At 26.2% G+C, this 16441-nt stretch overlaps 1 protein-coding gene across 2 annotated transcripts in view; it reads right to left on the bottom strand.

Annotated features, from left to right (window-relative positions):
- Positions 1 to 16441, bottom strand: part of LOC142327543 (organic cation transporter protein-like) — a 119535-nt gene that overhangs the window by 21277 nt on the left and 81817 nt on the right. Inside the window, exons 1-6 of one of the 2 annotated variants that reach the window (XM_075370686.1) lie at positions 14713 to 14749; positions 12886 to 13199; positions 7853 to 7956; positions 7498 to 7652; positions 4609 to 4777; positions 1096 to 1234 (exon numbers count right to left, since the gene is read on the bottom strand). In XM_075370686.1, the coding sequence (XP_075226801.1) occupies positions 1096 to 1234; positions 4609 to 4777; positions 7498 to 7652; positions 7853 to 7956; positions 12886 to 13199; positions 14713 to 14749 (918 nt within the window). Of the gene's footprint in view, positions 1 to 1095; positions 1235 to 4608; positions 4778 to 7497; positions 7653 to 7852; positions 7957 to 12885; positions 13200 to 14712; positions 14750 to 16441 lie in introns of those variants that run through there. The other variant, XM_075370688.1, reaches the window with a different exon arrangement.

Here is a 16441-nt window from a genome sequence, read left to right as displayed (position 1 = left end):
CCTTTTATACTAGAATTTGTCACGGGGAGAAATTATATGCAATTTTAATGAATTTCTTACAGAGCTTGAAAATTTTTCACTGGCAAAACGAATTAAAATGTACTATCATACTGATGGAGCACCAGCACATTTCTTGAATGAAATAAGGTAATTTTTAGATGAAAAATTTACTGTTAAATGGATTGGTTGTAGAGTGCTAGTAAATTGGCAACTTAGATCTTCAAAACTTACTCCCTTAGATTACTGTTTATGGGGATGGATGAATTAAGAGGTATAAAAGAAAAAAGTAGATACACGTGATGAATTGATTGCTTACATTTTCAATGCTGCTGCCCTCTTCAAGGAATGTGAAGATATATATCATTATGTCGGTGACAGAAAATGTAAGGAAATGAGTTGAAAAGTGCATTGATATCATGGAGGAATTTTTGAACATTTATTGTAAATTAATGCAGTATAAACCACGGTAAGCATTTTTTAAAAATTAATAAAAGTATTTTAATTTTTCAGAGGTCAAAATTAATTGTATTAAAAACTGATGTTTTTAATTTTTATAAGTTCATAATATTTTTCTGTTAAGTTTTGTTTTTAATAACAAAACTTATTTTTTCATAAACTTTATTCTATCAATTTTCTATATAAATTTTAATTTATTAAATTCTCTGTAAGTTTTGATAACAAAATTTCCGTATTTAGTAACCAATTAACAATATTATATATTTCAAAAATAAAAAAACTTGTTTTTTTTTATGTTGGATATCATGAAAACTACGAGAGATGAAGTTCTGGGATCTATTTTATTCAATCTTTCAGTTCACAAAACATTACAAACCATCAAGTTTCCCATTCATATAATGCCTACAAAATTTCAGTATGACCTTATTTCACCGGGGAACTAAAATCCAGGCAAAATCTTTTCCTAGTTTAACTCAGTAACAAAGCGTTTTTGGACATATGTTTGTATGAACCTTTTTCCTTAGTTTAAGCTTTAGAAAGTTTGAAAAATATTTTCCTTTCCTCCTGAATCACTCTGCATATTTAACAAAAGGAATTTTTCTTGTAAGTGATTAAAAATTTACAAACATTAATACATACTTCTTTTTCTTTGGAAATGGGACCAATAATTTCCTTAGGAATAGGATTATTATTTCTCTGTGCAGCCTCAGTTAAGATTTTCATCGCTTCCTTTTGCCTACCAACAGCAATCAACCAACGTGGACTTTCTGGTACCAACCTAAATAAAACAATTTTTTGTAAGATTTATTCAGACTTGTTATTAAAACATAATTGCTATTTTTATTTTTTAAGGGCAGTTTCTCTGGTAGTTTAGCAGTAAGCTTATTTCAGATAAGACCAATGGAAGGTTTTAATGCCAAGTAATTTACCATTTCAGACTAGTCACTCTCTGGGTTTTAAGATCTGAATCTCTGGTTTTCCATCAAAGATAGGGGTGGACATCTTTTGAGAAATTTCAACTGAAACATTGAAGGGGACCACTAGAGCGGGTTGAAATTTTGAAAAATATGTCTGTCTGAATTGGTAGATTACTCCATTGGCCATCCACTTGTTTATGTTATAAATTAAATGCCAAAGTACATGATTTAAAGGTATGTTTTGTTTCATTTTCTTTAATAAATTTGCTTCATGTAAGTTTGAAATTTAAGTATTTTATCATAAAATTTCAAGAAAATTAGTTACTAAAGTTGAGGGGAAAAATGTTTTTACGCTCTAGGTAGCCTTAAACTACGCATGATGAAAATTACTTAACATTTCCCTATTCCTTTTGTTATTATCAGAATGCAAATTTCTTGATTTTTTTATTTCTTTAAAAACTTCACTTTATTTTATATGTCTCTTCTCTAGCTTTTAAGACTCTACTGCCTTAAAAAGATTATGAGCCCCCCACATTTCAGTAATTGATGTTACCCATTTTTAGGCCCACTATTTCTTAGGCAAGACCATTAGTTGAATATTTATCTAATGACTTAAGTACAATGAACAATAAAAAATTCTCAAATTTTTTAAATATTAAGAAAAACAACAACAGTAATGAAGTGGTAACAGTAATCTTTTTTTAGTTCAAATTGCAATAAAATTAACACCTTATTGTAATGCATGTACTTAAGAATAAGTTTATTTATAAGAATAAGTTTATTATTTTGTATAATATAATGAAGTCAAAAAGTATGAATTTTGTTACCTGTGACAAACCATATTTTAAAACTGAATTCCTTCTTCAAAACTGACAATAGAATACTTTTTAAATTGCAAATAAATCATACCTTCATTTGAGGTAGCTTCTGCTCTGTGTTAAGCTTTTTTAGACTGTTGACACAAATTTGAACCATCAAAGAATTAAAACTTGAGTTATTTTATTACAGATAAATAAAGTATATACATATACTAAACAACCTCATTAAACAAAAAATATATTTTAAAATACAGCAAATGCCTATAAATACTAATTCGAAAAGATTGTTATAAAAACTGCGCCACGCTTTTATTTAACTAAATATTTTCATTACTTTTAATTTTAAAATTTAATAATTATTACATTTATTTATTTTTTATTTATTGGTTATTTATTAGATATTTATATAATTTATTTTTTACTTTTCAGTGCATTTTTGTATTGCAAAATATATTATATTTTTTTGTTTAAAATTCTCAATTTGATTTAATTCTTATTTTTTACTTTCTAGAGGGTTTTTCTAATTTGTTTCCTTTTTTTTATTAATTTTAATATTAATATTAGTTAAATAAAAGTTTTTTTTAAAATAATTTTTTATATGTAATCAAATATATTTTTGTAATTTTTTTTTGTGTTTTTTTTAATTTTTTACTTTTTACATTAAAAAAAATCTTAATATTTATATCTGAATACTATTGTTTGTTCAAGTTTGTTTGTTTTGTTTATTAAGACTAAAAAGTAAAAATATTTATTTTTACACATTGAAGTTACATACGTGTATCAAATTTCATTGATTTTCATACGACAGATCAAAAGATATAGCAGTTGCAAGATTTGATTATAACTAAAGCAAGTTAAATAAAAGCTTATAAAAAGGATAAAATATATTACAGAGTACAAACTATGAAAGGAAAAGCCTATGGGCTGCATATTCATCTACAAGAAAATTAAAGCTGGAGGAGGATATCGATGCATGAGATGTGAATATATTACTTAATAATTGTTCAAGACCATGGTTAATTTCTGCATTAATTCTACTATTTAAGAAAGGAGATGGGTAAAATATTAAAAACTGTTTAATAAGTTTATTGTCAATTTCTATAAAATATTGTTTCAGTTATTGCAAGGAGAATCAAAAGTGATTTGGATGCAATAGTTTTGTGTAAACAAAATGGATTTAAGAAAAACCTCTCAACTCCAAAAAAAAAATTATCCAAATAACATTTTGACTTTAAAATAAATAATTAGAAAAGGAAATGATTATAATTTTCCAACTGTTTATAGATATTGAAAAAGTTTTCAAAAATATTCACGTGTAAAGTACATTAAATTCTTTGAAGGAATTGGAATGAATGAAACATATCTTAGCCTGTTTGAAAAATCTACAGCAACACTAAACTAAAATTAGTTATGGCAAACTAAATAAAGATATAAAAGTAAGAAGAGGTAAGAGGCAAAATGATATTCCTTCTGCAAAGTTATTTAATGTGTTGTTGGAAGATGTTTCTGGAAAGTTACTACAGGAAAATAAAACAATAAAAATAATTAGAAAATGGCTTAATAATATGAAATTTATAGGTGACATAATATTGATTAGTAAAGATATTGCAGAAATTAAGGAAATGCTAGAAGATTTGGAAAAATACAGAGGGAATATCAGACTAAGAATTATTGGAAAGAAAATGAAAATGATGCACATTAATTATAATAATGAAGAAGGTTTCAAATTAAAAGAGGCGGTAAATAGAAGTTGTGCAAATATTTTACACATGTAAGGCAAATGATATTGACTTTTGAACAAGATGAAGACATGTAGAGTATAGCACTAAGTTGAAGAGTATTTAAATATATAAATACATCTATTTGGATTTAAAAATGACTTGCAAGAGGAAACTTTAGAATATGTGAGTCTTATCAATACTTTATATGAAATAAGACATACAAAATTATAAATAAAATGAGAATTTTAGTAAGATACATACTGAGGATTTCAAGAAGGGACAAAAAGACTAAGAACTGGATAAAGAAAGGATCAGTAACAGAGAATATGAGTAAAATAATTTGTGAGAAAAAGTGGAACTGACAGGACACTGATGAGAACCTTTTTATTTTTGATGATCCTTACATGAAAATAATCCTGTTCTTGATGAAAATATGTTTGGGTTCCTTGTAATTTTAGTATTAAGAGGTTTTATTAAACCAGAGCAATAAAAGCAACATCAGACAGAAGAAAACATTAGAAATTCTTTATCTTCAACCTCTATAACTTGGAGTAAGAAATAAATGAAAAATCATTCAAATGCTTAAATAATAATGATTTAGTTTCGACGTAAATTGACCCATAACTAAACTAAAATATAATAAAGATGTAAATAGTAAATAAATTATTTAAATTAAATTATAAAATTTAATTATACCATAAATAGGAAATAAATAAAATGCACGGCACAGATATTGCCATTTGAAAATGCCTCCATTCTCTGGTATAGTAAGCAATAACAACCATTGTCATTTGACCTATGTTAAATGGAACGTGTGTTAGAGATGATATTATTGTCCTCCATTTACCTCCCAGAAATTCCATACCTTTAAAAAAAAATAAGTTTATATAAATTTTAATTAAAATATAACTACTGCAGAGCTAATGTAGGTAAGAATGATGTGAGCGATTGTTTGAAAAAGTTTACCACAAAAATAAATTTAAAACAAAAACTAATTCTTATATTTTATTTAAAATTCTATTTCATCACAGGCTTCAAAAACATAATACACAGAAAAATATATAAAAATAAATAGAATATTTTGACCAAGAAACCAATTTTGTCAAATCATTTGTACATATATCTACAAGCAAAAAAAAAATTAATTCAAAACAATCATTCAGACTTATATTAGTCATCTCAGTGGAAGTCAAAACAAAAATACTAAAAGTAAATAAAATATTGAAAGAAATTAAAGTAGAATATCAATGATATTTAGAATATAAATGCTAAATGTCAATATAAAGAAATGTAATTAAAGAGCTACGATAAATGGTTATTGAAATAAATTGAAAAACAAGATTATGCTCCAAAGACCATTTACAAAAATTTGAAGTAAAATCTTTTATCTAAATCTAAGAATTTCTTTTAATCTAAGGTTTTACATAAGATTTTTTATCTTAATGATATAAAATCATGAAGTCTTTAAAAATCTAGTTTTTTCCTCCTTTGCTACCAAAACAAATCTTCATATTGTTTGGCATAAAACTGAGTGAAATAAATTTTTTGACAAAAAAATTTTCCTGTTATGACATAAGTATGATAGTTTACATTAGGATGTCAGTTAAAAAAACAAAACACTAAAAATAAACGAGAGTTAAAATAAAATAAAAGAGAGAATAACGTTTTTTTAAATAAGTATGATCCTGTATACTTCGTTATTTTTATAACAATGATTTTCATTTATCCATGTATTACGTAAAAGACATTTAACATGAGTTTTTATGATTTATATTAACATAAATAATAATCTATTAATTTTTATTATATCTGATAAAAGATGTTGGTTAGTAATTTGTACAATGAGTTTTTTATGATTAATTTTACACATTAGCTTGTGCTAATGTGAAGTGAGAATATTGTATCGAACTCCCTATCTAATCAGGATTCATTCCTTGTAGCTTATGGATGAAAGGCTAAGATGCTGCCACACCACTACAGAGATCATCTTTTCAATTTGATGAAATTTTAAAACAATTTTTACAATTGCTTGAAAAAATGTTAATATTTTAGTAATGATTTACAATAAAACATCTTATAAGATAACAATAAGTAATTGAAACATTCATATGAAGCAAATATAATTTAAAAAAAGTTAGAATCTTCTTTTAAATGGTGTTATATTTATTTTATAAAGTTTTTCCATTCATCAGATGCTGTGATATTGCAAGATATATATTTGTTTTTAAATTTCTGTTTTTACATCTGTATTAATAATAATAATAATAATAATAATAACAACAATAATAATAATAATAAACAATAACAGTTTGAACACCGTTAACAATTCTTTATAATTAGTTATAAGCAAGCATTTCAACTGGGTTCATTGTATTAAGATTTAAAAACTATTCTCCTGAATTTCTCTATTTCAAGTGTAAATTAATAATTTATTATGTTCAAGTAAAATATTTGCAAATTGTAAATAAGAAATAAGCCAAAAAATGATATCAATTTAAATAAATTAAAAGATATATATATATTTATAAAAACAAATACTACTTTATATATTAAATATTATCACACAAAATCTTTGTTGGAAACAAACACACAAATATACCAGGTGATATTTAAGTATAGAAACAGCTTTATATTGCATATCTGAGAAGTAATTGGAGGTAGAAAGAAATGGGGTACTACATAGTTAAAAAAAATTCTGCAGTATGGTGGGTTTTTAATTTTTGTCAGCCATCTTGCATCTGCCATACTGAATCAAACTTTTTTTTTTTTAAATATGAAGGAGGGCATATGACAAATAATTTCAATTAACATTTTTTTTTTTTTAAATTTTCTTTGTTTAAGAAAAACAATGGTGAATCCCTTCTGTTAATGCCTTCTTTATTGAGTTATAAGCATTTAAAGTTGAAATGATGGAAAATCGTGTTAACAATAAAACGAAGTAAAATGCAGAATAAAATTGTTCCTTGTATGAACAATTAGATTGTAAATTGTTCATGCAAGGAAGACTGGTGGAGAGAGGAAAAAAGTATAAAGGGAAAGGAATTTTTATCAGAATGTAAAAGGATTAGTAAAGAGTAAGGAAGAGAAGCAAAGAAATAAATAAAAATTTTCAATAAGATACATTTTATGCTATTTCTAACATGTGGATATTATAAATAGAGGTATGGAAGGATCATGGAGAAGAAGCAATGGAGGGACAGAAAAAGATGGCATCGTCTGATTGAGGATGCTAGAAGGAGGAAAAAGAAGAAGAAATACCAACTGTTAAAACACATATTTCGTTACATAAAACAAGATTTATATAAACATTTCATTAGTCAGAGATAAAAAGAAATGAAGAACTTTACCACCTACAAAAATATGTAACACATTCAGCATTACTTAAAACTTTTCTTTTTATTACTGAGGCAAAATGTTGTGCTCCTTATCCATGTTTTGTTAAAATGCCAGCTATCAAACTTGTTTAATTTCAATGAAAAATAAATGACTTCCTTTCATACTCAAAAAGAAGATGTATCAAAAGATGACAATAGTAAGATATATTAATTTATTAAATGACCTATAAAATTTTGTGATAATACTAACATAAAACAAAACTGACAGTCATTACTCCACCAACTGCAACGGCTTGCAAAAACCGAAAAAATACAAATCCAGAATACCATGGCATTAATGCCGTAATTACACCTGTAACCATTTGCATTACTCCTGAAAACACAACTGGCATTTTCCTTCCAAATCTGAAAATGAAAGAATTTTTATTTTCTAATGATTTTATTATACAGTTTATAACAATGATAAAATGATAAACTTATTTTATTGACATAAATATCAGATCAATGAGTTTTTTAATATAACTTATTTTTTTATATTATGAAATATACCATACCAATTATAAGTTAAGTGATACTACTAAAAACCACAAAATGTGATTTTATACCTGTCAGCAGCTACACTAAATGACAAATTTCCAACAAGTATTCCAATCATCAGGATCATTTGAGCGACATTAGCTAATTGACTTCTAGAACACACTAAGTTCCACTGAAACAGATAAATATTTAATTATTTATAGTAATTGATGAAATTTGTATAACTCAATTAATTTATAAGTAAAGCACAAACGAAGATATACCGGAGTATATCTTAAAATATTTAGTATATATACGTATTAGAAAATAAGCTTATAAAACAGGTTTTGTATAACATAAAAGAAACACAAAATGAAAAAGATGTAAAAATAAAAAGAAAAAAGAATGATGAACTTTATTAGCATCTTTTGAATTATTTTAAAAGACAGACATCCTTGATCTTCTATGTTCCATAAATATAAATTATAATTTTCAATGACTATCACACAGACATAATATCTTACATTTCTCTGATTCAAATACTTTTTTCAAGTAGAAGCAAAATGTATTCAGTAATGAAAGATTTTATACTGACTAGTTTACATATTTCATTGTCAGACCACATAGCGATATAAAAAGTGAAATCATAATATTAAAGAAAAAAGAAGATAATTATGTTACTGAGATTTTTTTTTTAATTTTGTTAATATTTTAACAATGCTTAGAAAAAAATATTATGTGTGCGTGTGTGCAATTTTATAATGTATAACATAAATGTTAATCTCTATTAAAATTTTAACTAGAAAAAAATTTACATTGACAAGCAAGTTTAGATCAAAGTTTTTTTCACCACTAAATCATTATCAGTAAGCATGTTTGTTCTGTTAATAATTGGTAAATAAATACTTATTTATACTTTTTTGAACAACTACGTCTAAATTGTATTCTTATTTAAAATATAATACTGCATCTTGGGGGTACTTTCAAGTCAAAAGTTTTCAAGATTTATAAATGACTGCTTACTACTCTTTAGTACCAGTAAATATGAATCTCATAGATTGTATTTAGAAATTACATATTCTAAAATGTCCTTTTTATATTAGGCTCAACCAATGTACGAGCTTGGGACGTCACGAGCAGACTCGTATTACTACCTATTACGGCCTGAAAACATCAACCCCGCGTATAAAATCCAAGTATTAGTTATTATCATATTGTACGCGGTAATAACTATCATATTTACATTTACTAATTACAAAACATACGTAATTAATTCTTTTATAACCTTTATTTGTACTAAATTATTAATTTTTAATAATAAAAAAAAGCTTACTTGAATTTTCTTCGTGCTTCTAATTTAAACTTCTAGCAAGTTCATCATCCTCGCTAAACAATTCACTGTCACTTTCATTTTCACTTTCACTATCAGAGTATACAAGCATAATATAAAGTTCTGTCACTTCATCTATCAGTGGTTCTTCTTACTCTTTTTCAATATTTTTTTTACTTTTTCACAATAGAGTTTCAGTCAAGTCATCTTCATTCATTGAATTAATTTTCTCCGTAGTTAATTTTTCAACATTTGTGAAAGAAAATGTTGTGTTATGACTCGCCATATGTCTTTTTACGGTCGACCATACCATCTTGATTGGATTCAAATCAGGATGTTACGGTGGTAGTCTAAGAACACGATGCCCATATTTATTCATAAGATCATCCAAGTGATATTTTTAGTTCATGTACTTTAGTTTTATGTAACTTTATTAATTCATTTAACTGTGGTTTCAGCATTTTTGAACTATACGGATTATGGATTTTATCCAACCAATCAGTCATATCTTTTCTTCTGGAGTTAGAATTTGGCGCTTTATCAATATCTATGTTGTGATAAGGGGCGTTATCAACAACTACTACTGACATTGGTGGAAGATTTGGAATCAATTTTTCACACGCTCATTTCATGAAATTTTCCGTATTCATGTTGTCATGGTAGTCACCACTGGCTTTCCAAATTAGTAATGCGTTCGGAATAAAACCGATTTCTCATCCAGCATGAATTATTATTAAACGGTCACCTTTATTAATCGGCACATGAAGTCTTTCAACAATACCATCAGACCACGACTTTGTCGAACAATGCGAACTTAAAACGTACGTTTCATCAAAATAAACAATTGTAGCATTGATTTGTCTGTACTTAGCCATTGTCTGCAAATATTCAATTCTCTTCTAACTGATAACGGATTTCTCAATTAAAATTTTTCTGTTATCTTCAGTTTTACGTCATTTGAAACCTAACTCTCAAAATAACAGCTAAAGTTGATTCACTCCCTTTAAAATCAATAGATAACTGAAGTTCTTGCCTTATTTTTTTAAAGTATGTAATTCATTCATCTTTGAATGAAATTCATTACCTGTTCTTTTAACTATACGTAAATCAAAACTGTCCAGTCCACTGATAGGTTTCGAACGTCATTTATACTTTTTCGGCGTGCTGAAAGAACACGATTGGAATGTTGATTGAAGAATGTCTTTTTTTCTCTTCTGAGTTTTTGAACCTGTGTTCTTGATATTCCACAAGCAGCAACAGTTCTTTCTTCGCATTTTTGAATGCCAATTATATTTGTCGTCAGTTAATTTACTTACTTTAGGGTTTTTTTTTTATAAAATCATAAACATAATTGATAATTTCACTGCTTGATTGCTAAATTTTTTTTAACTGCGGATTTAAATTCTGTCATAACAAACCGCACTAACACATGAACAAAAATAAAACAAAAAGTAATATATTACAAAAATTTGCAAAAAACAATGAGTAATTACAAAATAATATGTCCACACAAAAACGCTATCCGAATTCCTTCACTGAACATGATATAAACTGGACTAAAGTTTATTTCTTTATACACACAATGTGTACTACGAATGATGGATCTAAATATAATCGTGACGAAAAACATCATTTCTAACTGCATGTATAAATTTTTATAGGCCTGTACATAATACCAATCAGAGCATTAGTCATTGGCTAAGGTATTGTTATTTACAAGATTGAGTTATTAAGCATTTTTATACATGTAATAAACTCAAGTGGAAAGAATTGAACACACAATAAAATAAATGTATTGTTTGGGCGCCCGTATTGTTTGTAAGTCGAAAAACTAAATAAAAATAATAATTACGGGCAAAAATAATGTTTTGGAAAAAATCATATAATTAATGTCATCACGTGACGTCACAAGCTCGTAGATTCGCTGGGGAACTATATATGTATTTATGAATGTGCTTTGGTAAATATTTAAAAAAAATAATTTAATTCTAAAAATTAACAATATCATAATCCCAATTCAGCAGAGTGGTAACCTTTTATTCAAATAGTCTTTGGCTTGAATCCCAGTTAGGTTAGTATTTTTCATTCATTCCTAGCCATACTCCCATCCATAAGATTCAAGCAAATGTAGTGAATTATTCTTTATTAATAAGAATAAAGATCTAAGTCTGTTAGAGCAGCACATCTGAATACCATCTGAAATCAAAATTTCAAAAAATGTGCCCAGGGGTCCCAAAAAGAAGGAATTAAAAATTTGAAACTATTGTACTGTCCCAGTTGATCTTATTTCTTATATTAAGTACAACCTTGATTGATTATTCCTATATTTTGAACTATCAAATTCTGGGGAAAGGGTGTTTCAAAATTCAAAAATTACTGGACTGATTGATTCAGCATCATGTATAATATACATTCAAATATTAAATTTATCGTCTTAAGTGAGGTTATTGTTAAAGGTACTAACTTCCAGCCAGTTTACTAATAAACTATTTATGACTTGATTACAATAGTTGGGAAATTTATTTAAATATTTATTACAATATTAGAGGTGAGAGATCATCCAAGTAAAGCTGGATACACAGCTAGTCATCTATTAATGTATATGTATATTACTTTATTAATGTATATTCACTTCCATTAAATGAGAAAAAAAAGTATATTTTCATGTTAAACAGTACAATTTTAAATTTCAACTTATAACAAAAACCGTATTACTCTTTTGTTGTCTTTTTTAATAAATTATCTAAATGATTTTCTGATCATTTTATTAAGGATAAAACAAAAAATTTCCTTTTAGAAAAACCTAATATCTTTTAATTTGTTGATATGCTTTTAAAATAATTTTTTTAGTAATTAGATAAACCTGAATTTTACTTTATTCTTATTAATGAGTACTTAATTGTAAAATATTTTTATATTATACGATCAACATTTTCAAATCTAGTATTTTATTACGTAACATTTTATTTATTAATATTTTCACATGGTTGCATCATTATTACTTCATAAAATTATTATTTTTATAGATTAAAACTGGTTGTCACCATTTATTTATTTTTACTCATTAGTTTTATTCTTTATGATGTTCTAATGAAGGTCTTTCCATGATTTTCTTTGCTGGAGCAGTTTCTTTCTTTATCTAAAAAATAAAAATATATCTCTTACGTAATCTGTATTAAAATAAGTTTTTGTTGATTACATAGCATATCCTAAACAGTTATTGGTAACCAGGTGATATCATGAGTACTTTTGAAAACTGCATATCCATCTTTGGAAATAATTAGTACACCATAGCTCATTAGAGAAAATAATGAGAGAAGTGATTTCCTTCTGCCTTCTTCTCAGAGTTGAATACACTGCTATGCTACACATAAACATTCAACCAAAATGGAAAAGATTCACCCCTACAAGTGACATCTCAGGGTACCTCAGTAAAATTGTATGTATACTGTACATCAGTAGTTTTAGAAAGTAGATGGAACTGATGATATCTACCTTAAATACTTTCCAAGTGTCAGTTATATGAAAGATTGGGATACATGCGTGAAAGATTAATTTACTGCTTTCTGTATTAAAAAGTACTGATCTGAAAAAAGTATCTGATCTCAATATTATACTTATTTATTTAAAAGTTTAAATAATAAATTTATATCCAGAATTTACTACTTACTACTAAACTGTATACATAAAATTACTAACAAAAAATAGTACATAAAAATGGAATAATAGAGAAAATACTAAAATTGTCACATAATATTTTTTCCTAACAATAACAATATAAATATTTTTTACCTCTGATATAATAGTTTCATGAAAAACACTACGGTCATAAACCCAACTTGTACACGGTATTCCTTCAGCTGTTTTACACTGTTTAATAGAAGTATCATTGAAATTATAAGTAGAATTATTAGATGTAGCACACTGAAAATGCATTGGTGCAGCAAGGAATACAAACCCTAACTGACTCCATGCAACAGGAACTTTTACGACTGATAGTGCTATACAAATCCAAACATGCCATGGACCAAAATTACCCAATGATTTTTGTACAATATCTTCATCCTCACTTGGTTGTTTATTTTGGTTGGTATCACCAGCTTCGCCTGAAAAAAAAATTAAATTTTCTTACAGATTATTTAGTTTATAATACATCAATTCATCTTCAATTAATAAATGTGATGACTGAAAACGTTATCACATTATAAATGAACAAGTAGAAACATAATTTTAAATATATTTGTATATATATATACGTAAAATTTAAAATTAATATATTTAAAAAATATATTAATTTTAATATATAATATTTTTTATTATACTTTTTATATTTTTTAACTTTTTTATAATATTTTCTATTAATTTTATAGATATTTGAAATTATATTTTTACTTATTCTTTTATAAACTGTAACATACAGTTTATTGAGTATTTTAATGAGGAAGATGAAGTAAATGAAATGACCAATTTGGTCATTAAATTAAAGATGTAATTTCATGAATCCTTTAATAAGACGAATATAATCCAATCTTTTACAAATAAGTATTGCACATCATTAAAAATGGTGTCCGATACTCTAATTTTATTTGGTTTATTTTTTTAAATTTAGATATGAATATACTTATTTCTTTTTTATTTATGCTTATTAATAGTTAATTATTAATAACTAATAGAGAAGAATGAGTGAATAGGTAAAAATATAAGTACACAATACTATGCAATAAGCAATATAAGTACTACGCAATAACAATTGATTTAAGTTAATGCAAAAGAAAAAAAAATACATTTCCTGTCATTACTTTAAGTAGCTGATGAGCTTTCTGAAAACTAGAAAATCATCTTTTATTGAAAATATGTCTATTATTATAAATAATCTCATATGATTACAGTTTACAATTTTAATAAGAAATGAGTTTAATGATAGATGAAATCAGGTTATATTCACCTGGAGGCCTAATGTATACACTGCAGTATGTTTGATGCAGACTTCTTATAAGAATGTTAAACTGATTATAATTAATCAGTCTAGTTTAATAATGTTAACTGAAAAAATAACAGATCTCAAGAAATGCAGAAGACAAGAAACTATTGCTAAGTATGCAGATGTAAATATTATTATTTTACTTAAAATTTACCAACCAATTTTTTTGGATATCAAAATAATATTAGATAATACATCATATGCTATATCAAACCGGTAATAAATAATTACAATGACAAAAATATATTTCATCTAATCACATAACACTTTTTGTTCAAAGAATTTTCCACTTCATTATTTGGAAGAAATTTACTACATAGTGATCATCAAAGGAACTCATTTCATATAATAATTTAAATCAATGTTTATTTTAAAATCTGAGCTAAAATCAGATTTTTCTATGGAAAAAATTTCTATGATCTTTCTAGGATTTTTCTCTGAGGTATACATTAAGTTCAAAATAAGAAACATTAAAATCGTAAATTATCACATTCATGTAAAATTAATAAGCCCAGAAGTAACTGAGGCTCTCAAAAAGAATTATTTTTGATACCTGAAATACTTCATATAATATCACTTATCACTGATAATGATTAATATTATTAGATATAAACCTATAAATATATATATATACATACATATAAAAATGTTTCCCTGCATGTATATGTAACACATATATAAAACAACAATATACTTCATTCTGTCATTATAACCTAAACAATAGTGTGAGCTTCTTTAATATTAGAACAATTATAGTCATTATTTCAGGAGACATTCTTTATAAATTATAAAAAATACAATAAAGTATGTATACACTGTAATCAGTCGTTAGATTTATATAAAACAACTATAATATTATAATTTTTATAGCTTTCAAAGTAATAGTTATAAATATAATTAATTACTTGAAAATTTCTAAAGATACTTATTATAATTAACATTAAGAGATTTCTTTGAAATTGAATAAAGAAAAAAATTGTTATAAAATAAACACAGATCTTAGTACAAGATATATATAAATCATAACAAATATAAAACATGAAATAGATGTACGTATGACAACAGATGGGAAAAAAAAGAATTTTCATGGTCAAACATTTAATAGTACAAACACACAGACATATGGTATTCCAGCACTTTCTGAATTCATTCTACTAATGAAAATAATGAAAAAAGATCATATAAACGTAAGCCCGGAATCCATTAGCTAGTTACAGCTAGCAAAAGATTTTGCCCCGATTCCTGGGCAAAGATTTAAATAAAACCATACCAAAATTCAAATTAATGGGTAAACTTAATTAAGGGATTTTTGAGCTGACAAATTGAATAAAACAGATTCTCAAAGAAACCCTACTCTTCATTTGCAACATTGCTGCTGGATGAATATCAACTGCTGATTGCACAGGTTCATCTTATTGAACCTGTGCAATGTTGTGGCTTACTGAGCATAACCACAAAATACACACTAGACCACACCACAGATATATCTGTGGTGTGGTCTAGTTTATGATAAGCAACCATTCATTCTCCTCAGACGTCTAAATTTCTGACATTTACTTGAAATTCTTTAAGGAACAATTGCCGTTCCTATTTGAAGATGTTCTACTAGCATCAAAATACTGCATGTATTTTCACCACGATGGTGCACCTCCCCGCTTCTAACATGCCCTATTGTCATACTTAAAAGAGCAATGGGTTAGGCATGGTGGACCACATTCTTGGCCACCAAGATCTAATAACGTTAGATTTCTACAGATAGGATTGGATGAAAAGTATTGTGTTCAACAGAAAAGTTCATATGCTGGATGAGTTGTTGATCATATTACAGATGCCACTGCACAAACTAAGGAAAGTCATGAGGAATTGTGAAGAGCAAGCTAGCAATCCGTAAGCGTGCAGCCAAGTGTATTGACATAGAACAGATTTTTTTTAAATTTACTGTATACTTTATTAAATGTGTCAACTGCATTTTTATTTCTTTAACATTGATTATATGTTAACTTCATTTTTTGCAGTTTATAACATTTAAAAGTTTTCATATGATAGGTGTTAGTAATAAAATAAAATTTTTTCAACTTGTATTGTTGCTTTACTGGGCTATTTTACATCATTTTTTTCAGAATTAAATTCTCTACAAGTTTTGTTAATAAATTTTGTGCATTTGTAAGTCATCTAACATAGTTTTTGTATTAAAAACATAAAAACCATGTTTTTAGACAACAAATTTTTCTGTTTTTTGTCAAATATTATAAAAACTATTGGTGATATGGTTCTGGAACCTATTTTATTCAATTTGACAGGTTAAAAACCTTAAGAAACAATCAAGTTTACCCCTTAATATGATTTCCTAAAACCTCAGTATGGTTT

Source organism: Lycorma delicatula, chromosome 7, assembly GCF_047948215.1.
Source record: "Lycorma delicatula isolate Av1 chromosome 7, ASM4794821v1, whole genome shotgun sequence".
Classification (NCBI taxonomy): domain Eukaryota; kingdom Metazoa; phylum Arthropoda; class Insecta; order Hemiptera; family Fulgoridae; genus Lycorma; species Lycorma delicatula.
This window is presented reverse-complemented; position numbering and strand designations above follow the sequence as displayed.